Source organism: Podarcis raffonei, chromosome 1 (assembly GCF_027172205.1).
Source record: "Podarcis raffonei isolate rPodRaf1 chromosome 1, rPodRaf1.pri, whole genome shotgun sequence".
Taxonomy (NCBI): domain Eukaryota; kingdom Metazoa; phylum Chordata; class Lepidosauria; order Squamata; family Lacertidae; genus Podarcis; species Podarcis raffonei.
In genome coordinates this window covers 90561238-90586640 of record NC_070602.1, presented here as the reverse complement: position 1 = coordinate 90586640, position 25403 = coordinate 90561238, and the positions used below count along the sequence as shown (strand labels likewise).

General features: G+C 41.4%; 1 protein-coding gene across 36 annotated transcripts in view; it reads left to right on the top strand.

Moving 5' to 3' along the window:
- CLASP1 (cytoplasmic linker associated protein 1) overlaps nucleotides 1–23830 on the top strand; it is a 161712-nt gene extending 137882 nt beyond the window's left edge. For all 36 annotated transcript variants that reach the window (XM_053403302.1, XM_053403281.1, XM_053403285.1 and 33 more), the window contains 7 exons: nucleotides 7165–7315; nucleotides 7601–7847; nucleotides 8807–8997; nucleotides 11459–11587; nucleotides 13962–14168; nucleotides 19652–19768; nucleotides 21173–23830. In XM_053403302.1, the coding sequence (XP_053259277.1) occupies nucleotides 7165–7315; nucleotides 7601–7847; nucleotides 8807–8997; nucleotides 11459–11587; nucleotides 13962–14168; nucleotides 19652–19768; nucleotides 21173–21259 (1129 nt within the window). In that variant the 3' untranslated portion in view covers nucleotides 21260–23830. The remainder of the gene's footprint in view (nucleotides 1–7164; nucleotides 7316–7600; nucleotides 7848–8806; nucleotides 8998–11458; nucleotides 11588–13961; nucleotides 14169–19651; nucleotides 19769–21172) is intronic.
- Nucleotides 23831–25403: the final 1573 nt, after the last annotated feature.

Genomic DNA, 25403 nt, shown 5'->3' with positions numbered 1-25403 from the left:
CTTTTGTCTCAGGTAGGGTGCTTTCCAAACAGATAGGTCTTGGAGAGGCAGAGACAGGCAGCAGCTCTTTGCTTTCTACTTTTTATCTGTGGAGAAATCTCCACTTCTCAGTTCCAGAAGCTTTACCTGTTCAGCCACCACACCGAATTGTCAGAAACCATTCCTATCTCTTCCTTCATTCCTTCTGCTGGAAGCACTGCAGTAAAGGCAACGTCAGGCAAGCAAGTTTCCCAGGGTAACACACCTTAGCCCACTTCCCCGTTGTGCAGTAAAGCCTGGGGTAGAGTCTTGCGATAAACCACCCAGAACACCAGAAGCACGGGGAATGTAACTGAAACATAGATGAGTTGCTGCTGGAGAATTACATTGCCTTGACTACCAAAGGGGAAAATGGGTTCCTGGCATCATTGGGCGGTGTTGGGAAATACCATGTTGTCTCTCTGCATTTAGCATTGTGCTTCCTAGTCTTTCAGCTGCACCGGGAATCAGTATTCACTTGGGTACATAGGGGCTGGATCACACGTTACACGGCATGTTTGCTGTGTGTATCCTGATGTGGGTGGGGGCAAATGTCTGTGCATCTTAGGCATGCTGGTCATGACATGAACCAGCTTGGCCATGGCTTCCTGGCATGTATTCTGCAATCTGTGGAGAAGTATATATCACCCTTTCGCAATTCAATTTGCCATACAAAAGGCAAGCACTGTTTTGCTGCATTAAATGTGAATTGGCCCTAGCTGCTGTATAGTCTGTGCATAGTCACTAGCCTCAGTTAAATTGGAACCCAGTAAATAAAGCTGGGATTCCGCCAACCGGGATTGCGGCGGCTCCCTCACTGCTGGAGCAGGCTGGGGAAACGGCACAAACTATTCCCCATCTTCAGCATGGGTATAGTAGCTTCTGGCTGGATCAAGGCAAGTAAGATTAGCATTCTGTTCAGCCCCCTTTTTAACTTGACAGTGTCTCCTCTCAAATTACACCGCTTTCTGAGGATACACACTGAACTGAATGCTTGCCTCAATTGGGGAACAGCCATAGCTCAGTGGTAGAGCATGTGCTCTCTGTGCAGAAGGCGCAAGGTTCAATCCATGGCATCTCCAGTTAGGGCTGGGAAAGTCCCTTGTCTGAAACCCTGGGATGCTGCTGCCAGTCAGTGTAGACATTACTGAGCTAGATGGAGCCAATGGTCTGGCTTGGTATAAGGCAGTTTCCAAGGTTTCTATAAGCATCCAGCTCTCCTTGCAGAATAAATGAACAATGAGAACACTGGAACAGATAGATTGCGTTCCCAATTAGTTTACTGGGCAAAGACTGCAGTAGTACTGTACTACAGATCATTCTATTTGCCATTATGATACATTCGCAGGCAACAGCTAGGAATATGAATAGCAATGGATATGAAAATGGGAATGAGGATTTTCACACAGGTCTAGATTCTGTCAGCCTGTAGAGAAAGAGAGGGGGATTGTTGATATTTAGAAGTTCTGGTTAACTTTAATCCTGGTTAACTTTAGGGAAAATGTTAAAAGCCCCAGAAACTGGTGAGCTCTGAATCCTAAAGACTGTGTTTGTTGGAGGCTGTGGCAGTTGGGAAATAATATTGTGACATCTGTAAAAGCCACGCATTTCTCCTCATCTCTTTGTTCACTTTGTAATTCTTCCAGTTTTCTGCATGAATCATTGTTTTCTATCTTGTATGATTGATGGGATATATTTGTTCTTTGTAAATGGATGTTGTTCCATCTTGCACTTCTTTTTCTCTCTCCTCGTGTTATCTGTGTATCATACAATTCCTGTACTGCCTAAATGTATTTTATTGCACATGTGGTTACTCTTAAAAAAACAATATTCTAGAAATTGCTTTTCTTCCTTCCTTCTTTCTTCCTTTGGCTATTTTGTAACGATTCATTCTTAGGTTATAAAAATAAGTTCTTCCCTTGTGGATTTTGGATGCCACTGATATTTTAAGGCTGCAGATAAAATTCCATTCCATGATACAAGTTGTATGACATAACCCACACATTTGTGTAACTGTGCTCCACAGATGTTATTGTTTTAGAATAGAAACTCTGTCTGAATTAACTCTATGAGCTGCTTTAGCTACTAAGTGTTAGTAGGGGTGGTTTGGTTTTTTTTAATAGCCAACATCAACCTTGTTTAAAAAAGCCCTACTTCTAAAATAATGTCACCCCACCCACTTTTATTCTCAACAGACTAATAAACGAACTGATGCAAATAGTGTTTCCAGTAGATGCAGGCTATTATTGTGTGCATGTGCAACAGTATAGAATGCGATAAACAAAAATCCTGCCTTGCCCTGAGAGGCTTATAATCTAAATTTAGACCCAAGGAGGAAACAACAGGGAGAGAGGCACATAAGTAGAAAGAGGAGAGCCAAGAGTTGCAAAGGATGCGTGTGAGTGGGTGTCAGTTGCTTATTCTTAAGTTTTCTATGTACTCTATGACTATGGGGGGGGGGGTTATACCAGAAACGTCACAGAAGGAGTGGATTTTTAGCTACAGCTGGAAGGGGAAGGGAGGTAGCCTACTTCTTCACACAGAGCATAGTTAAACTATGGAACTGGCTCCCACAAGTGACAGCCGCCAACTTGGATGGCTTTGAAAGAGGACTAGGCAAATGCATGGAGAATGAAGCTATCAGTGGCTACTAGCCACACTGGCTGTGTTGCGCCTCCACTGTCGGAAGCATTATGCTTCTGAACGCCAGTTGGTGGGTATCACAGGTGTGCAGAGTGCTGTTGCTCTCGTAGACAGCTTGCAGGCTTCCCATAGGCATTTGGCTGGCCACTGTGAGAACAGGATGCTGGCCTGATCCAGCAGGCTTGTCTTTTGTTGTTGTTGCTGCAGCTCTGCCAGTGAGTACTGGGGAGGACCGCTCCCCCTTAAAGCCCATTTTCCACCTTGGGCCTGGGGGCAGGCCCCATACTCACCGCCACAGCTTATAAGGCTCCAAGGAGGCCTGGGGGGTGGGATGGATGTTTAGTCGGGTTTGGGAAGTTGTTTAATTTTGGTATGTTTGTAACTTTTACTGTTTTTGGTTTTTTTGTTTTTTGTTTTTTGTATAGGTTTTAATTTGATTTTAAGGGGAGGGATCAGGACTGGCTGGGAGCCAACAAAATGGCTGGGGCAGGTTCCACAGGGGGGGATGCACTGGGACAACCGATCTCAGTGATCATGAGCAGGAGGAGGAGTTACATTAAGACCAGACCATGTCATTACTGAGGAGGCAGGTTTAGTCGTTGTTTGAGGACTATCCCTGCCGCTGGGTCTGGTCTTGACTGGACAGATACTGGAATCAGCAAGGAATACCCACATGACCTGAAGGTGCTGCTGTGCAATGCCAGGTCAATGATTCATAAGACCACTGCCATCCATGACTTGATCGTGGGCCATATATGAGAATGGATGAAAAAATCATTCAAATTAGAGACCTAAAGATGCTACGGTTGGAGGAGCTAAGTGTTAAGAAATCATTATGCCAGTAACAAGTAGAAAATTTCTAGAAGGTTCCAGAGTTTTTTCCTTGAATGTATGGGAGTGGCACTCTGAGCTTAATTAGCATCAGCTAGAAGTGCAAATAAGAAGACCACTCGGTTTGGTTTTTGCATATGCCTGTTCTTGTAATTTATGAGGTGCTGGAGATAAGACAAGACTTTTGTTTGAAAGTGTACTGTTAATTGCTGTTTATGTTAACAGTTGAAAATATATATTGCTATCGTAATGCTTGTACCCGGTCTGGGAATAAAATCTTCCCTGTTTAGGGAAGTTTTTAATGTTTGAAGTTTTATTCTGTTTTTAATGTTCTGTTGGATGTTGCCCAGAGTGGCTGGGGAAACCCAGCCAGATGAGCGGGGTTGTTGTTGTTGTTGTTGTTGTTATTAATTTATTATCTCTTGACTGAGACTTCACAGAGTTTGTGCGTCATCTTTGAAACAACAACTTTGTCATTGTTCACGACTTCCGTGAGAGAGAAAGAAGATAAACTCTGCTAAACAGTTTAAAAGAGGTTTTACCTAACCACCAGTGTCTGCACAGTGAAAGTGTGTGGACGGTAACCTCTAATATTAAGGTGGTAGTTGGGGTCTTGGGTGTAGAGCAGCCTTGGGTATAGTGAGCTTGTGAAAACCCAATGAAATCTAAGCACTGAATGCCCAAGCCCTTAGAGATGTGGGACTGGATGAAGGAAGTAGAGATCTGGAAAGTGAGTCTATGTTTGAATGCCATACAATTTGATGAAGCTGCCCAAAGCCAGAACATAGAGAGATTAAGAAAAGTCCCAAGAAAAGGGGAAGGGATGCTGCTGAAAAGTTGTGATGGGTAGGAAGAGAAGCAATCAGCTGTATGAAAGGCAACATAAATCAAGGAAGGTAAGGTCAAAGGCTGTGTACACACCATGCATTTAAAGCATACTCCTACCCTCAAAGAATCCTGGGAACTATAGTTTATCCCTCACATACCTTCTATTCCCTGCACTCTTAACAAGTATAGCAATCAGGATTTTGAGTGTGTGCTTTAAATGTGTGGTGTATACGCAGCAAGAATCCAGAGACCTTCAATTTTGCTGGTTAGAGAGAGATGGTGTAGAGACTGCATGAGCAAATAGCACGTTTCAAGACTTTGGAGGTAAAAGATGGAAGGAAGATTGGTTACAGAATGAGCAATTCTTTCAGAACACGGGAAATGGTGGCACATTTGAATATGATAGAGAAATAACTGATGTAGAGAGAGAACTTGATTTTGTGGTAGACTGGGTAGAATAACGATGCAAGTGCTATTATAGGTAAATCCTAGATTCAACCATTCCACAAAATCATCCTAGCAAGACTTTCACTGTGGGTGGTGTAGACAATGCCAGGACGAGAAGCCCTTTATTTTTGCCATTTTCAGAATGTAAGGAAATTGATTCTTTTGCAAAAAATGTAACTTTTATGTATCTTCTTATCAGTGAGTTACAATCACATTTTCAAGTGGTTGAAAATTATGTTGTTGAAACTGATGGTGTAGTTGAAACTGACAGTGCAGTTGAAAGGGCTTTCATATTTGTTTGTTTTTCCACCACCACTGGCAGATCTTCCTTCCAAGTTTTTCTTTGTTCAGAGATTAGGTGTTGCCTTATGCCTGCTTTGCCAAAACACACCATGGACATTCAGTTCTGGTAGTGCTACTTGGGCTGGTGTTGCAGAGTTAGTGCATTGACAGAGGTCCAAGGATTGTATCTGTTCCCAGTATTCATGAAGCCCAGAGAACTCAGGAGACATAAATCTTGTCTTTGGTCCGCAGTTCTTTGAATCCCTTCCAGGAAGAGAAACTTCTAGACAATTGTCAATTGCTGAAACCAGAACGTTGTTCTGGTGAGGTGCCAGGCAAAATATGTTTCCATTTTGCGAAACATCCATTCAGCAGAGGTAATATGTGATGGGAGAATCTATTTGCCAGTTCTTTATTTCAGGCACATTTCTTTGGACTACACTATATGTGAAGGGGGCAGACACTTTTGTTCATTCACAGTGCTGCCCCCATCTTTATATAAAGCATCTTCTATTGAACCCTGACTGGAAACACAGGTAAAGTGGGGGAGGGGGAGCTAGGGTTCAGATCCTTTGCCCATGTGCATTTCTTGTTGTAAAAAATGAATACATGTACACTCTGCTTTATATGTGAACAGCGCACACCCATGAATGTTTTCCCCATCATGTCTAGTTTGGCTCTATATCTTTCCTAAGTTGAAGCATACCAGTGCAGAGAGAAAATTGCCATCTTTCACCCCTGTTTGGAAACGATGGGATTCAGTTCTCATTCCTTTCATTTTAGCAATGAATAGTCTCCAGCCCAAGAGTCATTGTACATAGCTGGTTCACACACAACACGAAGAGGACAGCATAGTGGTCACTGTGCCTGGTCCAACTACTGTGAGCTAATCCATGGTTTGGCTTAGTGTGTCATCTGAACCTGGACTGGTTGTTTCGGGCACTCCAGACAAACCGTGAACTAAAAGCCCAAGAACATGATCTGGTTACAGATCACGGCTTGTATGAAGTGAGACAAGCCATGAGACAAGGTTTAAATGGCATGCTAAACAAAATGATGACTTAGTTCACACCAACAGGATTGCAGGAAGGTCATTTCCCTTGCCTTGCTTTGCAATGTAAGATTGCAACCACCAGTGTGCCCTGCTTTCAAATGATATTCATAGTTACAGGGTTTTTATATGGAATGGTGGTCTGCTGGTGTCCCTGGTAATATTCAGTCACATATACTCTGGTATTTGGGGCCAAAGTTCCCAGTGAGCATTAGAGAAAAGCAGGGCTTTGCTGATAGCTCCCCACATTTCTTGCATAAATCCATTCCAAGTATTATATTGACGCAAACTGCATTGGCATCAGTGATCACACTGGGCTAACTGTGACAGATCTGGATGATCCAAAGATGATCAATTATCCAGTTGGGCCAAAGGGAAGCTGTTTCATATCTGATACTCCAGTTATGGTAGTAATAGACTTAAGCCAGCTTAAAATTTAGGTTAAACTAGCTTTCCTCTGGATATAATCAATTTATGTTAATTTAGATAATTTGACTTTGGTTTCTTGGAAAGCACAATTAAAAGCCCAAAAACTAGGTTTGTGTATTTCATACATTGTCCATGGTGCCATAAACTTTTCAGTTTCCATTATCACCGATGTGCATTTTTATTACTAACCATTTACCATACTTCATTTATTTTGAACTAGGATTGACTACATATGCTAGAATGCTCGAACTTCATATGGAAATAATTGATTTTGATGTGCCTTTTGGTTGATGGTAGTATGAGATAATGCTGTTTAAATTTTGGCTGAAATTATTACTTTTAATTATTTCTAATATACAGTGAAATTGTTTCACTGAAAGGGCTGGTTGAGTATTCATGTTCGCCATATAAATGTAGTATCACAGTCAATACTTAGTTTATGTTTGCCAGGTTTATACCATCCACAGCCAACCTCTGAATCCCTGTTTTGGGGTCCTGAGTTCATGCCTTGTGAAAGTTAGCATAAGTTTTGAAGCTGAATTTCAAATAATGTGTCCCCAAGTGGGCTATATTATAGATCAAAATCAAGAAAACCACTCTTTGTTTTTAACATTCCATATGTGTTTGATCTTCAGCATGTTGGATTACGACACAGAGAACTTAAATTCTGATGAAATTTACAGTTCCCTTCGTGGAGTCACAGAAGCAATTGAAAAGTTTAGTTTCCGCAGCCAAGAAGATCTAAATGAACCAATCAAGCGTGATGGAAAGAAGGACAGTGACATTGTAAGTAGGCTTCTGGGGAGATGAAAGGATGATGTTGATGAAAATGGTTAGCAAAATGTCGTGATTTTGAATAGTTTGAATTTTGAATTTATTATTAATACGGTCACAGACCAGCGTCAGGGAAAATATTTTCATGCCGTTTGACTTTGATAATCCAATGCCCTTTCTTAGCATTGAACTTCAGGAGTCAAATCTTGCAGCTTTTGTTCTCTTTGCGATCTTAGTAACTGCATCTAATGTAAGTCTTGGTAGCCTTAATTGCCCTTGTTCTCCCTGTTCCCACAGGTTTCTCGAGATGGCTGCTTAGCCTCACCAGCCACTGATGTGCGTGGAGGCAGTGATGTTGTGGAAGGGGGAAGGATGGCTCTTGATAACAAAACTTCCCTACTCAACACCCAGCCCCCGCGTGCATTTTCAGGACCCCGAGCCCGGGAATATAACCCTTACCCACACTCGGATACTATCAGCGCCTATGACAAGAGTGCCCTTAAAGAGGCGGTGTTTGATGATGATATTGATCAGCTTCGGGACGGTTTGTTTTTGTTTTCTAAATTCCTGGACGATCCCCATTCTTGCTTTAAAATATGAATATTCCTATTTAATTGGTGATGAAATGTACTGGAACTTGCTTCTTGAGTTCAGTTTCCATCACCTCTTAGCTCATCTCTGCTAGAATATGCAAAGACAGTGAATATTATGAAATATGAAACTATTAATTGGGAAATCCTAGTCTTTAAAACTATAATATGAATATGTTCATTGGGTAAACTTAGTGTTTGCTTTAACATTTACGGTCTTTCCCCCTCATCACTTTGACAGGATAAGGCTGATGGGGTGGGAATGACAGGAATGTCATTGTTATTAGAGCCATTTCACATTTTCTGACAGCCCCTGGTAGTAGACCAGTATTCCATCTCTGTGTTTTAGCTTCAGCACATGAACTTGAGGGGAAGACAATGCATCCTTAAATAGTCGGGATCATGAGCCTGGAGACTGTACCTGGAGGCTGGAGCCTACAGCAGTCTGTGTGTGTGTGTTTGAGTCAGGGCCATAGCTCAGTAATAGAGCACAAGCTTTGCATGCAGAACATTGTGGAGCCAACCCCTCACATCTTCAGGTAGGGCTGGGAGAGACTCCTGCCTGAAACCATGAACAGCCTCTTATGGCCATTGTAGGCAGTGCAAAGATGGATGGACCAATGGTCTGACTTGATGAACCCCCAGAACAGCTCAAAGTGGAAGGAGAGGGGAGATTATTCTATCAGGCTAGCAGAATGGTTTGCACTGACAGAAGAACATTTGCAACCGCAACACTGAATTGCTCCCTAAGTATGTTAATGTTATAGATCAACGTGTATTGTAGCCAAAAGATGAGAGATAAATCATATTTATAGACGCTGTGAAGAAACAATGTGAATCTGTCTCATCCTCAACCATTTGCAGAAGTAGGTTCTGATTTGTCCTCATTGTGCTTTTCCTTTTCCCTTCTCAGTGCCCATTGATCATTCTGATTTGGTAGCTGATCTTTTAAAAGAGTTATCCAACCACAATGAGCGGGTAGAAGAACGGAAAGGGGCCCTTTTTGAGCTACTGAAGATTACAAGGGAAGACAACCTGGGAGTTTGGGAGGAGCATTTCAAGACCATTTTGCTGTTATTGCTGGAAACGCTTGGAGACAAAGATGTAAGCTATCAACATAGGATCCAGTATCTTTTAGGGATCTTTCAGGTGACACACATTTTCTACAGCAAATGGTGACAAAGGGTGATGCTTTCCCTTTATATGTGGCTATTGTTTAGATGGAGTGGCAATACTATGGTGGTTTGCTGTCATTAATGTTTCCCAGGAATTCAAAGAAACTGGAACTAGCTGCTTTGGACGGGCTTCTCCAGAATACCTCAGACTGCTTTAAAAAAATGGTCCAAATCTGGTTTCCACCCCCCCACCCCCTTTAAAAGAAATTATCCATGTGTTCTGAGCAGCACTGGACAGTTGAGTCTCGCTGCTGTTTAAATTTCCTGTAATGCCTTCAAAGTAGCCTCATTCTGGGGCAAGATGTGAAATCAAAATGGCAGCCCCCAGCATTGCTGTGCACCTTTCTGGTTGCCACCCCTGCTGCCAAGTAAGCCTTTTGGAGGAGGCGATCCCACCAGAGGGCATTTTACCCAGGGCTTCCTCAGACCTGGAGCTGCCCACACAACTAGATAGGAAGCTGAGAGAATAGGGACAGATCAGTATGAACATGGATTGTTATGAATGCTAGCACTAAGGAATATCCATGCCTTTTAAAAGCACCGTGTGATCATTGTTGTACTTGTTGTACTGTTGTACTGTTTTATTGTTGTTAGCCGCCCTGAGCCCGGCTTCGGCTGGGGAGGGCGGGATATAAATAACATTTGTTGTTGTTGTTGTTGGTGGTGGTGTTGTTGCCCTTTGGGTGAACACAATTGCTACTGCCATAACTTCATTTGTTTAAAAGATTTCTATCCTGCCCTTCAGCAAAGCCACCAGGTCAGTTTGCAAGAATGAGATGATGAAACAAATAGAATAATAGAAACTTCATTATCCTTCATTCTATTTTCTTGTTTTATGAGAGGAAGTGGACATTCCAGCCTCTGAAATTTTCAGTTTGGTCATCACATCTTACCAATCGCCTTTGGGTTTCTGAGCACTGTACCAAAGCAATCAATGGAATCATTTCTTAGTTGTTGAGCAAAATGTAGTGGTGTCACCCAGCTTGCCTTGACAGCAGTATAATACAGCAACTAGGTAAACCAAAGGTAGCCAGACTTTAGTTTGTTGCACTTGAGGATATGGTCTGAACTTACAAAGGCCCTTGGCTTACATTTCACAGGCAAATAACTGGCAGCATTCAATATTATGCCAGCTGGTTTCCATCTCCCCCACCCCCTGGCCTACCACCACAAAATAAAAACTGAAACACTAGCACTTCACCACCGAACGTTTACTCAGTTGATATGAAGTATCTGAAGTAGTGCCCATGGTTTTACCTGTTTGAAATGCCATCAAACTATTATTCTGAAAGCAGCAGTCTGTTGCATGCCAGTTATTGTTTGCTATTAGTGTCTACCAGTTATTGTTGTCATAGATGCGTCAGAAGATTTATTCAGGGTATGAGTCATGTTCTAGCCTGTGAACTGAGCAGGTGAATACTCAAAGCATCAGGATGTACTGAAAAAGTTCAGCCAGGAGCAAGTTAAGCTCAGTGCTCCTCTGTTGAAACCGTAGGCACTGTTTGGAATGGCCGTCATCCAAAAGCATAACTCAACAGTTATATAACTTGAGCAGTTGTTCCTAGTATTCTTGTTTGTAACATCAGTAAGTGGCAAGGCTGGGGTGGAAGTACACCGAATGACAAGAACTGTGATAGAAATGCTGGATAGATTTATTGCAATATAAAATAGAACAGTACTTGGGTTTGCTATGCTTAACAATAGTTGTAGCTCTTCTGAATGCAGTGAGACAAGAGGAGTACAAACTTATCTTAACTGAATTTCAGTAGGCAAAGTGTTGGATTTTATTTTTGGTATTAACATGCATTTAAGAAACATACAGGATCAGAACTTTGCATATCTCTTCTTGAGATTCTCAACATTGGGTAGCTGAGATAAAGTGACCCACAGAATATAGAATCTAGAAAATCCCAGCCTTCATTTTAAAACAGAATCTGCCTCTTATACTTGAGTCAATACATTTAAGAGCATGGTGACAGCTCAGAAACTAAAAGGTACATGAAAAGTCAAGTTATTCCCCACCCACCCAGTGTTATGGATTATAATTCTTTTGTGTTTTGTTCAAATGTTTTAAATTTTGGGGGGTTAACAGACACAGAAGCAGAATATAATAATTCTGCATATAAATTGCTCACTGTTAGGTAGCATTTACCTAGTTCTCAGATATATAACTGAATTTTGCAAATGAGTTGAGACCCATGATGTGTGGTTTTGAGGGATCCTCATTGCTAAGCAAGTGCCTCATAACCCTAATGCTCCCCTTTTCTTGGTCTAAAAGATTTCTCCCCAAAATAGAAACTGTGCCAGTCCTAGCAATACACACTTTATGCTAGTCATTTTGAAAAACTAAATGATCTCTTCTCCAACATGTGCTTCTTCTTTTGATTTAGCATTCAATAAGAGCCTTGGCACTGAGGGTGTTGCGAGAAATCTTGAGAAACCAGCCTGCAAGGTTTAAGAACTATGCTGAACTAACTATCATGAAGACTCTGGAAGCACATAAAGATTCTCACAAAGAGGTGAGGTGGCTGTTTTGTTGCTGCTGGAGAAGCTCTGTTGTCTAGGGCTTGTTGGCAAGAGACTCATCTCAGCCCTCTTAATGGTCAAAGCTTAACTTCAAAGGCTGACAGATATTTCTGTGCCTGTTCTACATAAAACGAATTGTAGTAGACAGGAACCTAAATGCCAAGGAAAAGTATTAAAATAGAATGGGTGGTGGTTAATGCTAATACTACTCAGGGTAGACTCATTGAAATTAATGGGGATTAATAGCAGGGGGTCAACTCTGAGTACAACTGTGTACTGTAGGGTTACTTTAAAGTAACATCTGAGGCATTTTATAGAGAAATGGGGGTGGGGTGGGAATAGGATTCTTGGCCGCAAAATGGGAGTAATAGGCAAACCAGGCTACAGGAGACAGCCATGTAACCCGTGCAGGATTATAGCTTGAAGCACAAGGTGGCATTATCCGGTTAAGCAAGCAACATGGGAACAAAATGTGTAAAGACTGTCTTAAAAAGGAGGACCAGAAAATATTTAATCCGTTTAATAAATCAGCATGTCTGTACTACACTTTCTTGGAACCAGAGTCTCCACATGACACTCATTTTTTTGTAACAGCATTTAACAGCAGTTGTAAACTGATTTCCAGATAAAGCAGCTGGACAAAACATTTTGTTCTGAAGGAGTGCCTTTATTGGCAGGCATCTCCCAAGCACACATTCTTTTTGATTCACCTTGACTCTGTGCCCTTGTTGGTTTTTTTTTTTCCCCCTTCTTCTTCCCCGAATCACCTCCACAAGTGAGTGGAAAAGCTTGCCATCTCCCAAAGCTTTCTCCGCCATTTCCCCCCCTTTTTGTCTAAAACACTTTTGTACAATTGCATCACAGAGTATCAAAATTATGTATAGTGCTTAAATTGCTTCAAACTCTTATGTTCTCATTGCCACTTGTGTGCGTTTGTGAATATATAAAGCACCAACTTTTGAGCTATCAATAAGTATAGACATGCATCCCGCTCCAGAAATCAATGTATGTGTTCAGATGTGTGCAGGCATATCTTGTGGGTGGTTGTATTCATTACAGTTGTGGAAAGTGCAAAGAAAGGTAGATATAGACTCAGTACTGAAGTGCTCAGTATGTATGTTTAGCTTAGTTGTACCTTTTGTGGGTGAAAATCAGTCCTCCAATTCCTTTTTCCTATGGAATTATGGATTTTCACCTTCAAGTTGAACTGGTGGAATTTGCTAAAATAGTTGCCCTTTTTAAAAGTAAAAAGCAAGTCAAATATTTCAGTTTTGTCAGTTGTAAAAATTACGGGTGCCATTGTTTCTGATGAATGTACAAGTCATACTTACAGGAATGGGTATTTATAGATACCTGAATTACCCAAATATTTAAATATTTTTAACGTGTGTTTTTGCGAAATCTTAAACATATACCAAACAGTCTGCACTTTCTTAAGCAAAAAAATGCATGTACAGTCATTAAACCTGCATATTATTTTGTCCTATTTGTGGCAAATAATCTTAGTTGTCATACAGTGAAATGTACACGTACAGAATAAATGTATATACAGTCTTAGAATTATATTAACCATGTTACAGTGTGACAGTGCAGGAAAACACACTGGTACTAAAAGGTCTGGTGTCTTAACTTGAGGAAAATATAATATTGAACAAATTAGTGTATATCTGAAACCATAATTGGTTCTTTTTATCATACAGCCTAATAAATTTGCTTCAGATGTGAAGAGGATGGATCAAACAAATCATTTTGTCTCATAAAGATACCTAAACTTAATTTGCTTTTCTTCAAACAGTCACATAACAAATACTTTCAATTCATTACACAGAGCATATCTGGGGCTGTCTTCAAGCCCCAAAATACAGAGTATACAAACCTAAGATAAGTCAGTGGCTTCAGAAAGCTGTGAGGTCCACCTTTCTTCTTAATGCTACCTTCAGCTATACATTATCCTGCAGTGTTTGTTTCTTCTGGCACATTTCATAAGCATTAAAATAAAAAATTGGGAAGGTCCTGCCATGGCTACCATTGTTGGCATCTGTCTGTCTCAAGAGACAAGGCAAGAGTGTCATCAGGAGTAAACTCAAACCATTCAAGAGTTACAACACCTGCTGTGGCTGTAGAGACCGATACAAGAGAGACATGTTTTATTGCAGTTGGGGCAATACAGAAAACAGCATTTTGTGACTTATCACCAATCTACTATGCGTGTAGATTCAAAACGCAGTCTCTAACATCAGTACAATAACCTAGTTCTAGAGGACTGCTGGGTCATGCTGAGTTTTAGATATGGCAATGTATGGGTTTTCTGTGCAGTACTAATCTGTAAAATGTAAATCACTCCCCCCCCCTTTCCCCAAATTCTAGGTTGTGAGAGCTGCTGAGGAAGCCGCTTCCACTCTGGCCAGCTCCATCCACCCTGAGCAGTGCATCAAAGTGCTGTGCCCCATCATTCAGACAGCTGACTATCCAATCAATCTGGCCGCTATTAAAATGCAAACTAAAGTCATTGAGAGGATCTCAAAGGAGTCTTTGCATCAACTTCTTCAAGACATCATCCCTGGCCTGTTGCAGGTATGCTACCCTGAACGAATGCATTCAGTCCGCACAAACCAAGTATTATTTAACATTTCTTCTGACTTCTGGCAGGTAGTAAGAGCCACTCATTATATATTATATATGTATAATTTTTATAAACGATTCCTTCGTTTATAAAAGCACATGCATTGTCTCTTTCTTCAGGTTTGTTTTCTATCCTGTTGTTTTGAGTTTGGAGTATATACGGAGCTGTCAGTTTAGTTCTGCCTTCCAGTATCCCTTTGGCAAAAATGAATCTGCCTCTTTTGTCTTTTAGCACTGCTGCGGCTTTAAAATTCAGTTCTCTGCTGAGTATTATGCCTTCTCCGTGAGCCTTTCCTGAGCCAGGTGTAACTCTTGCTGATTGAAGCGGGCTTCCTTAGCAGTTGCTTCCTTTGGGTGGATTTTGTGCTATGAGTAGAGTCAGTGGGGCGGTGGGGGTGTGTGCTAGAGGGTGAGGGCGTATGGATCTAAGGCAGGTGTGTTGCCTCCAGATGTTGCTGAACTACAACTCCCATCAACCCCAGCAAGTACAGTCAATGGCTACTAGGTACAATGGGATTCATAGTTCCCCACACCTGTTCTGAATGTCCCAACTTGCCCCCAAACCCTCACTCGGATATATAGCACCTCCCTGGTTTAGTTTTGTGACCATCTGACTGTATGTTCTTGAACTATGTTTTCTTCCATTAGTCTTTTTAGGGATGGTGTGGCCCATCAGCCCCAGTCAGCGTGGCAGATGGTCAGGGATGATGGGAATTGTAGTCCACAGTACCTGGAAGGCATCGCATTGGCAACTCCTATACAGTCTGGGTCCTGTATATCTTAGGAGAGCACCTGTTGAACTCTCTCCCTCTCCTTTACGATCTACTGGATAAGCCCTGCTTAAAGTTTCTGAAAACTGGAAGAAACTTATTTTATTGGCTGTGATATGAATCACTTATCCATGCAGTGTACCATAAAGATAATTTAAACACTAAGAATACACAAGGTTGCTATGGTTCAAAAAAAGTTCGTTTGCAGTAGTTGCCTTTCACGCATCTCACAGGATAGTTTGATGTCTAAATATATGCTCCCGCCTGATCATTTCCTGGCGCTTTCTCAGGTTATTTGAAGATAGGCTCTTTCATCTGCTCTCTCCCACCCTCCCACAGCCAGTAGCCTGAGATGGCAGTTGGTTGAGGGAGGGGCCAGTAAGCTGGAACCGCCATTGGGAGCTATAGGTCAGGCAGCTCTCATGATTTTGTTTCTCCTTACCTCAGGGCAACCTGGCTGGTTTGTTTTTTTAAGGAATAAGAAATAAAAAGTAAAAATCAGTTGGAGGACTTTTTCTGGTTTTGCCCATGATTTGGAGTTATTTAGCTAGAGAAACTTATAGGGTCTGGCCTGCAAATGTTTTTGGTTTTTTTGTTTGGCCATTTTAAGGTTCTCTTGTGATTTGGTTCCTGAACAATTCAGATTAGTACCATATTTATGGTTTGGGTTTTGGTTTTTTATGAGTATAATAAGAATATATCAGCCAAAGTGAATTGTATTCTCTTGACCCAAGCCTCCAATAGCATGGCGAAGTTGGCAGCTACGTTTTATGGGTTCTCTTTCCTCTGAAAGATACTAGACACGTTTTTCTCTTGTACAAGGTCAGAGGCGCAGCCATGTGTTTGAGGTGGACAAGAACCACGTTATAAGCAGGGAACTCTGGCAGAGTTCCAGCTGACTCATTCAGCATCCCCGGTTGTTGTATGGCACACATGATGTCAAGGCGTATTCAGAAACAGAGGTTCTTCCTCCCTCTGCGCAGCTGACTCTCTGCTTGAAAGATTATTGCGGCAATGTTCTTCCATACCTTTGTGCCCTCAGATGGCACATAACCATCATGAAAGCGGAGTGCTGCTTTAAAATGCTCTACTGGCTCTCCCCCCCACCCCGGTTGAATCAATATTTTGATGTGTATCACAGACACAACTGCCCTCATTCCTGGTATCAGACAGTTGTGAAAATGGGACTGTGTGTTCTCCCCGCTCACCTATCAGTACACTGAAACTGGCAAGTTTTGCCTTCTTGTAAATGTTGGTCACACTTTCTGAGCTCCCAAGTTCTCATGAGTGATTTACTACACCACGGTTTGCAAAACAAAGGCGCTGGTGTCTTGGGGAGGTTACAGTTCATTTCCCGTTGTGTCCTAAGAGGCAAATTGAACTGTTAAAATGCAAATATGTGCTGTGAAGGTGATTTTTAAAAAAATCAAAACCACAGGAGGGACAACTTTGAAAACTGGCCAGTGAATGAGAAGTTTAAGTATCTCCTGCTCCCCACCACTCCTTTCACACTGCAACTTCTGAGGCTGCTTTTATTTTTTAAAAAAACAGGCACCCTTTGGGTCTTTGTTATACGTACACATTTATGTGTAATATACAGTTTAGCCCTGAAGTGTTCATTCATTCAGTTGGCCTTATCTGTTTCCCCGTAACTCCTGAGATGAAGCCTTCAGTCCAGCTGAAGGGGTGCCTCCATATGTTGTTGGATTCCAGTTCTCATCAGAGCCATGATAACCTCCCAGCAGCCTGAAACAGCCTTTTCATTGGACTGAATCTCCTTTTTTTTGAGTTCATTAAGGTTTCAAAGATGCAGTTAAGTTAGGTGGTGCATTTGAGTGAACTTCCCCATCTGTATTTGTTCCCCAGGTTGTCTACTTGTTTTTGTCTGGAGGGTCGTGTTGGTTAGGGTGAGAGCTGCCCCCACTTGGAATTCTTCCTCTAGAGTCTGTTGTGTCTTTTGCTCTGAGAGAAAAATCAATGAACTTTTGGTGTTGCTCATTAAGATATGACCAGAGATTTAAAGCCATACAGTTGGTGTCACTTCCAGTGAGATCTGGCCATATAATGCCTGGCTATTGCATATAACCATGTTCAGTTCTGCGGAGGGCTAAAGCCCAGTGTTTAAGAACTTCAAGAGTTGTAGCAAAGCCAAAAGACCCTTTTGGCAGCAGAATGAAGCAGAAAGAAAACTCTCTTGAGTGTTTCAGAAGCTGCTTCTCTCTGCAAGACCTGTGTTAGAAGGCGAGGTGAAACCCAGTGCCTGGGAGAGTCATTGGATTGTGTCGCATCTTTTACAATGTGACTCGAGTTGTTTCTCCTCAGTCATTTTAAAAATACTGTTTCATCATATTCACACAGTTCATGGAATAAAAACTGTTTTAAAAATAGCTCAAAGAAGGCATGGAGCTGTATAAGTCAAGCAAATTATTACCTTGTCAAGATGAAGTCAAATGTATAATTATAAAAAAGTTAATTTATAATGAACTTCACCCTTGTTTAGCATGATGTGGCCTGCCCTTTTCTTCAATTGAGGCCAGTTCGTCATTTTCTGGCTACAACGCTACATTGACTCAGATGGAGAGAGAATCTTAAAAGGCCAATATTAACCAAATGGTTGATGGCTACAGATGACCACCTTCTTGCGTAGTTTCAGTTGCCGGGCAATAGGATTCTAAGTGCCTACCAAGTGGGTCATCTGAATCTGTCCTAAATCAGGGAGCAAAACGTTGATTTGCAGCCTGGAAACAGGGCCCAGGAATTTAACCGTAATTGGACACCTGCTCTGGAAATGAGAAATAACACTGGTATTTTTATACTTCTGCCTCATTTGATGAGGATTCTTGCCTTAGTCTTGCTTCATAAATACCATTCCCCTTTAGTGTCTGGCAACAGGAGAAGGGGTGGGAATATGGTCTGAAGATAGTTGTAGCCTTCTCCCAGCAGAGGTCACTCTGAGCCAAGGGCACAAGAAGACCAAAAGCTCTGTCCGTCTGCCAGGGCCTTTCCAGAAGCTGATTTTAGTGCAATAATTTCACAGCTGTGACTCAGTTGCTGTGTGCGATCCAGGCATCATTCTGCAATGTTTTGCTTCTGTTGAGACCACAATTTTTAAATCCCCCACAGCTGTTTCCTCTATTGGTATTGACCTGCCTTCGAAAAAACTAAATAAAAAATCACGAATCTTTAAAAAGCAATGGCTTTTTGAAGCGGCTGAGCTCTTGCCAATGCTTGATGCTTTTTGTTGTTGAGCAGTGTGAGTGATGCAGTGAAAAAGCACATCGCTTCAATAGGAGTAAAAGTTTTTTAAAGGCTAAAATGTAGTGTTCCCCAAACGGTGTGCCTATTATGAGGGAGGCGGTGTGTTCTTTGGCACTAGTGATGTTACAGGCACTGTCTTATAGGAAACAAAGCACTCGCAAAACTGCATTTCATACAGCACCCACCTGAAGCATGCAAATACCTCTCTTGCTTCTTGGGGGACTTATTTTGATTGTAATCCAGCCAGCACTAGTCACCAGGGATTATTATAAGAAGGAATGCTATGAAGTATAAAGAAAACGTAGAAAAATAAGGAAGCTGGGAGGGGGAGTTAAAGGGGGAAACCTAAGGAAGCAATCTGTCTCTCTTGCGCGCACACCCACCCACCCACCCCAAATAAAGACAAGTGAGGATTGAGCAGGCTCAGGGGCCACAGAATACGAATGTCTGGATGGAGCATGGGATGAAAAACAGTGGGGAGCAGGAATTGAATTGAGTGTCCTGGAAAAGGACATGGGTGACTGGGTAGAGTAATGCACTGCAAGATTTTGTTGCAGGTTTCACTGAGTGGCCTTATTTTTTAATTTTTCAGTGCACTGTTCTATATCACTGCATTTTTTCTTTTACAAAAAAACATTTTTAGCGTATTATAACTTATAATCAATTTATTGGTCAGAATTCGTTTTTGGTGTTCTTTTAAGGTTAACCTTCTTCTCTGTACAAAGTTGATGTTCCTTTTACAAATGCAAATATAGGAACACCTTCCCTGTCCCAGGCAAGTATGACTCAGCCTTCTGGGAATTCGTTACCAAAAAGGCTGCTTCCTGAAGTTGAATAACCTGCATTTCGGTGGGTTAAGGAAGGGTTAACTGGTACTAGAGAGAAGCAGACCGCTGCCCAGTCCTTGGCTAATAAACCCACAGTATGAGCCCAACCTTCCATGCCGGGGGATTCTTGGGTGCTGGGCCTACCAGTTATTTCCTGTGAGCCAGGCTGGTAATCTGCTGTCTGTGGAGAGCTTATGTAGTTCCTGAAGCCATATGTCACTTTTCCTATTTATTCTGTCAGGTTTTTGGGCACACCAGTTTTCAAGGGAAGGGAGGAGAGAAGGGGAACCCCCCTTCCAGGTTGGAGAAATCTTGTAACAATACTTGTTTGATCTGTTTTATATTTGCTTTATGATTTTCTTTTGCAGGCTATCTTGAAAATTATCTTTTTTAAAATAATAATAATAATAATAATAATCATCGTGTTGGGACTAGGTTTCTCTGTGTCCCTGCATATTTTAATTGTTCTCATTTGAAAGTGTACTACAAACCCACTCCACTAGCTCCTAACCCTGAAGGAAGAGAGAACTTGTGAAGAAACCTTTCGATTCTCATGACTCCCTCCGCTGTTTCCATCTAGGGCTATGACAACACAGAAAGCAGTGTTCGCAAAGCCAGTGTATTTTGCCTCGTGGCAATCTATTCTGTTATTGGTGAAGAACTGAAGCCTCACCTTGCACAGCTCACTGGGAGTAAGGTACGTGCGGCCTCTTGATTTTGAAACACATGCAGTTCCTGTAACTTTAAGCACAGTCAGTAGGCAAAATCAGGAGCAGTTGTTCCCAAGCATTTTGCTGGCTTCACAAGCATTCAGGAACAGCCCACTTATATATGTAGTTGGTTACTGGCCTTTCAATAGTGTATTTTGGCTAGTTCAAGATGGAGGAGCATCTGCCATACATGTTAGCCCGGAAAAGAGTCCCCTATAATATAAAATGGCCTTGCTCAGCCACAGCAGCGTTTGGGAGAAATCAATAGTTGTGGCACACACAAAATGGCAAAGGGACATAATGGGCCTGGCAAGTTGATATGTTCCTCCACTGCTTTCTGATGTCTGACTTGTGTTCATGTATTCTTTTTGCGCAGGGACCAGCCATTTTCTTCTATTTTTTATTAGTTGCCTCATAAAATAAATTTGCTATGCATCATAAAAAACGAAAGTAAAATCATTGACAATAAAGCCATACGACAGTAAAAAAAAATCCTCAGTCACCTTTCAATGAACTGCTATTCATTGAAAGAGAACAATTTGAAAATGATTCATAGATGGTACTTAACTCTGAGTAGGTTGGCTAAGATTTTTAAGACAGAATCAGATAAGTGTTGGAAGTGTAAAGAAGTGAAGAGAACGTTCTTCCACTTGTGGTGGACATGTAAAAAGGTAAAGGGGTATTGGGAAATGATTTATAATGAATTGAAAAAATATTTAAAATTACTTTACCAAAAAAAAAACCCAGAGTCCTTTTTGTTGGGGATAACCCAAACTGAAATTCCCAGGTGTCAGAAAAGGTTATTTATGTATGCAACAACTGCAGCCCGTGTTTCGTTAGCCCCAAATGGAAAGTGAGCCAGGTCCCAACTAAAGAGGATTGGCAACTTAAATTGACAGAATATACACAATTTGCAGATTTAACATATAGAATAAGAGCAAGAAGAACATACGTTTAAAGAAGATTGGAAAACATTTATTGAATATATGGAAAATAACTGTAAACAGCTGAAAACGCTGCCAGCATTAAGATAAATTCAACAGAGTAAACAATTTTTGATGTATGTAAAAGTGGAAAATTGATTTGAACGGTTATAGTAAAATATGCAGGGATGTATGATATGTAAAATGAACCATGGAAAGAGAAGCAGGGAAGTCAGTGGATATTTTAAAGTTTGTAAAATGTTTATCTGAAATTGTAAAACAGAAAATTTGGTGAAAATTACAACCATTGGGTGCCTACACTAAAGTCAGGGATCCATGAGTCACATTGAACTCAGTGGGACTTACTTCCAGGCTGACACACATAGGACTGCACTGTGAAAGACCCATTCTGAACTGGAAGCAAATTAATGAAGAGGAGTGGGTGTTACTGTGTCTCCTTTCTTTCAGATGAAGCTCCTCAACTTGTACATAAAGAGAGCCCAGACCACCAACAGCAACAGCAGCTCATCTTCAGATGTTTCCACGCACAGTTAATGGAGATCTTTGGACATGCCTGTAGACATAGAAGCCATCAGCTGTGCCTCTCAGAGACCCTCCCCTCATCAGCACGCTCCACCCGCTGATGGAGGCCATGCAGATATTTATTGCAATCAGTATTTTTAGTCCTTTTAAAAGCTTTCTATGGTAGGATATTATTGTTACTGAATGTAAAGGAAGCAAGGCCTGGGTTGCAGTCTTCTTCATTAAAAAAAATTAAAAAGGCGATAGAACACACCATGGTTAAACACACTGCAGTTATCCACTGACGTTTAGGGGGTCATACTTACAGTAGACTTGTTGAAATCAATGGGCTTAAGTTCATCATGTGAATTGATTTCAGTGGATCTACCTTGAGTATGACTTCTTGGATTCAGACCTTGGGTTTTTTATTAGGTTGTGCTTGTATCGGTCAAACATTTGACTAGTTCCTCCTGTTCCTCTAATTTCAGGAATGTGTCCTTGTTTCAGAGATGAGGTTAAAATTTAGAATGGCCTCACTTGGGTTTTTTTGGGAGAAAGCCCTACATTCTTTTAAAAAAAAGGAAAGGAAACTAGGCCCCTCAACTCACTTTTTAAAATTATTACGGGGGGGGGAAATACCAACACAAACAAATTGTATAGTACCATCATCTGAGTGACACCGGTCATGGAAATTCCCTGGGAGATCTCAGCAAACTTGCAATGGTGCTGTTTATATAGGGCAGATGCACTTACCCTACTATAACCCATTTAAGACCCGCTTCTGTGTAGATGTTTCAATTATCTGATTATTATTTTTAGCACATGCTGAGAAACATTTTTTCAAAGTGAGAAAAAAAAGAAAGCAAAGCTATATGCTGTGATATAGTCTTGACTTCTTACTCCAGAGGAGGTTCTACTTACTTGACAAAACTCATTCCTACTCTGTTTTTCATGGTGTTTTTTTTATTTTATTTTATTTTAAAAAACGGAACTCTGTTCTGTTACAGTATTCGCTGGGGATTGAATTCCTTCTGTAAAAATTTTATCTAGCTTTATGAAATCTGTTAGTATGCACTGAGCGTGAATGCACTGTAATATCTCTGAACTGGTTAGGTATCAACACTCACTGTCAAAGGAACTGACAACCTATCTCTTAGAAAAGATATGTGAAATGTGCTACTACTGCTGCTGCTTCAATCCTCAGTATGAAATTTGTACTTTCCAAACCTCGATTGGCTTTTGTAGGAGCTGCAACTCAGATAACCAGGCCTTCCTTTCTTAATAAAATACTGCTTTCGTTTGTCAACCAATGCTCCTTAGTGTGACACTTTTTCTGTTGCCACCTCCCCACCCAACCTTTGAGTACTCCAGGAGTTTGTCACCCCACCTCCCAACAACCACACAATCTGATTTTATTTATAATCTTGTTTTGTGTCTACTGTACATAGCAAATTGTTTCCCTTCTCTCTTAGTATTTCAGATATGACTCTGTTTCATTAGGGTAGTACTCAAAGGGCTAGGTAGTACCCAATCTGCACCAATCTGCTTTTTTAAAGCTATACAGTTGAGGGTGGGGTGGGTGTTTTCTTCCAGGCACAAGAACCCTTTGGCTACCAATCCATACATGCTGGTGAAGACAAATCTGCATGATGTTGGCGCTTAGCTGCCAGATTACGGAGGGCTCCTACCTTTTCTCAGCACTGTCCAAATGTCTGCAGCTGCCTTTTTACTTGCTGCCTCCTTACGCAGGGCTTTAACTTTTCAGACCTTTTGAAAGAAAGAGGTTTCTTTTTCTTTGTATTCTTCCCCATCTTCTCACCCCCCCTTCCCTTGCCCCGCACCCATTTCCCTCCTCTTCCCAGACCTTCATATCTGAGAATCCGCACAGAACAACCCTGCCTGCTGTTGGGTTGGGTTCGATGGAGATGTACATGCTGCCAGTGGGGCGCCAGCGTCCCAGGGCATGAGCAAACAAATCAATGCAACCCCTTTCACACCATCTGAAGTACTGTAGGTCTCTTATATAGTCCTGCATCGACTGAGGCATGTGGCTTCCTTTTAAAAGGTACACTATGTGTGCTTGCCTGGATTACAGTACAACACAAGACCTTTTCTATCGCTTCCTAGTAGCTTCTCAATAACCTGTATAAGTAATGTAACTTGCAACGTTGTCATATAAATCTTCTTTCTACCACCCTCCCAGACCCTTTATTTATCAAGTGTAATAGTTCATATTAAAGGACAACAGAGAAATGTTTGTAGAATGCAGCAGGATTTTGCTAACAGTAATAATGTTTTAAATGGGAAGGATGGGCTTATAAAGCCACTCAAAACAGTCAGCCATCAGAAAAGAGTTTGTTGGCACAGTGTTCACGCGCATGTATTTAATTTCTATTTTTGGGTTGGTTATTTTCTTTCTCCTTTTTTTGGGCGCTTTTGTCATGTTACATCCATATCTGTATTTATATCTTATTTGTTTCACTTTTGAGTGTATCATGGCAAATGTACAGATGTTTTTATGTTAACATTTACATGATAGAATTTGCTAAAAAATAAAATGAAACCTTTTGAGTTTGCCCTAGAATAAATGACAGTTAAATTTAAGTCCTTATGGGAGCCTCTTTGCACTACAATTTGGTCATGAAAGCAGGTGACCTCAAAGATGAACTGTCAGCACTGAAGCACGATTTTTTAAACCCCAAATCACATTTATTTCCACACATGTGACACTGTCCAAGGGTACACCCATTATAGTAGCATTGTATCCCTGTTCAGACATTCATAGTTGGGAGAGAGCAGGATCATGACTGTGGCACCAAGTTCTGCCCTCTCAGTGCTCTGAGATGCTTATAGAAATTCTGAAACTCTGATATTGGTCCTTGCTTGCTAGGATAGAAGAGAAGGGTGTACAGGTGCGTAGAAATTACTCTACTGTACAAAGGCAAAATCATTGTATTGCTCACTTTTGCCTCTGGCTCTGCCCATCTTCAGAATGTGACCCACAGAAGGTTGCTCAGATGGGAATTCTGCCTTGAGCTAAAGAAATTCTTTTCCTGACCTTGCCCTACATGCATAGTCCTTCCCACAAACCATGTGATCTACATAATGTAAAAATGTGATGTACAGATCACATGGTCATGCAAACGCCATTGGCATCTGTCTGTCTTGGGAGACAATGAAGGGGTATGGCTTGGGGGCTGGCACCAAACAGTTGGAAAGTTACAGCACCTGCTGTGGCTTATAGAGACTGGTACCTGAGAGACATGTTTTGTTGAAGCTGGGACAGATGAAGGTGTCCGGTTGTGCTGCTGCAGATGCACCATGGCGTTTCTTTTCTCTATGCGGTCATTCATCATCTGGTCACTGCTGTGGATAAGCAACCTGACAGATTGTCCCAGGCACTGCCATCATCTGCAAGGGATTATCACATGGCGGGGTTAATGTTGCCAGTCTTCATGTCACATTTGCAGACATCTTTGTAATGCAGTTAGTCTGCCAATGGGCCTGGTGCCTGAAGCCAGCTCCCTGCAGAGCACATCCTTGGGAATCCCGCCATCCTTCAAGCATACCTTCCAACAGTAGTTGCAACCTTAACCCTACTTACCTGGGAGTAAGCCCCACTGAATTCAGGACTACAGAGCAGTCATGGAAAGCCTTGTGCAGTAAGTGTACTACACAGGCATAGGGCAGGGTCACTCTACACACACACACACACACACACACACACGTGCAATTTTGCTTGTCACTTTTGAATGCCTGCACAGGACTCTTGCCTTTTCACATTCAAAGGGTTTTACTACTTGATAGATAATCATTAATGCAGGTTCTAGGGCTTTAGCCCAGATAGACATGAGCACAAGACTGGATTCTTATCGTAAGCATATTGAATTCACTGACTTAGCATAGCCAGAAGAACTGTTTCATGCACTGAGATATTCACTGGGTGTCAATATATGCTTGAAACAAAACTGATATTTCATTTCCTATTTGATTGATGCAGTATTGACACTAAACATTCAGAGCTGTGTGCTTCCTCCTCCATCCCAGCAATATCTTATAAATACTTTTTTATTTGTGCTTAAGCTGTTAGGACTTGCTTGATGTCCTGGACTGGAACAACTAAAGCCACATTTGATGGTTGAAAACAAAGACTCTTCAACACTTAACAACTGCAGAA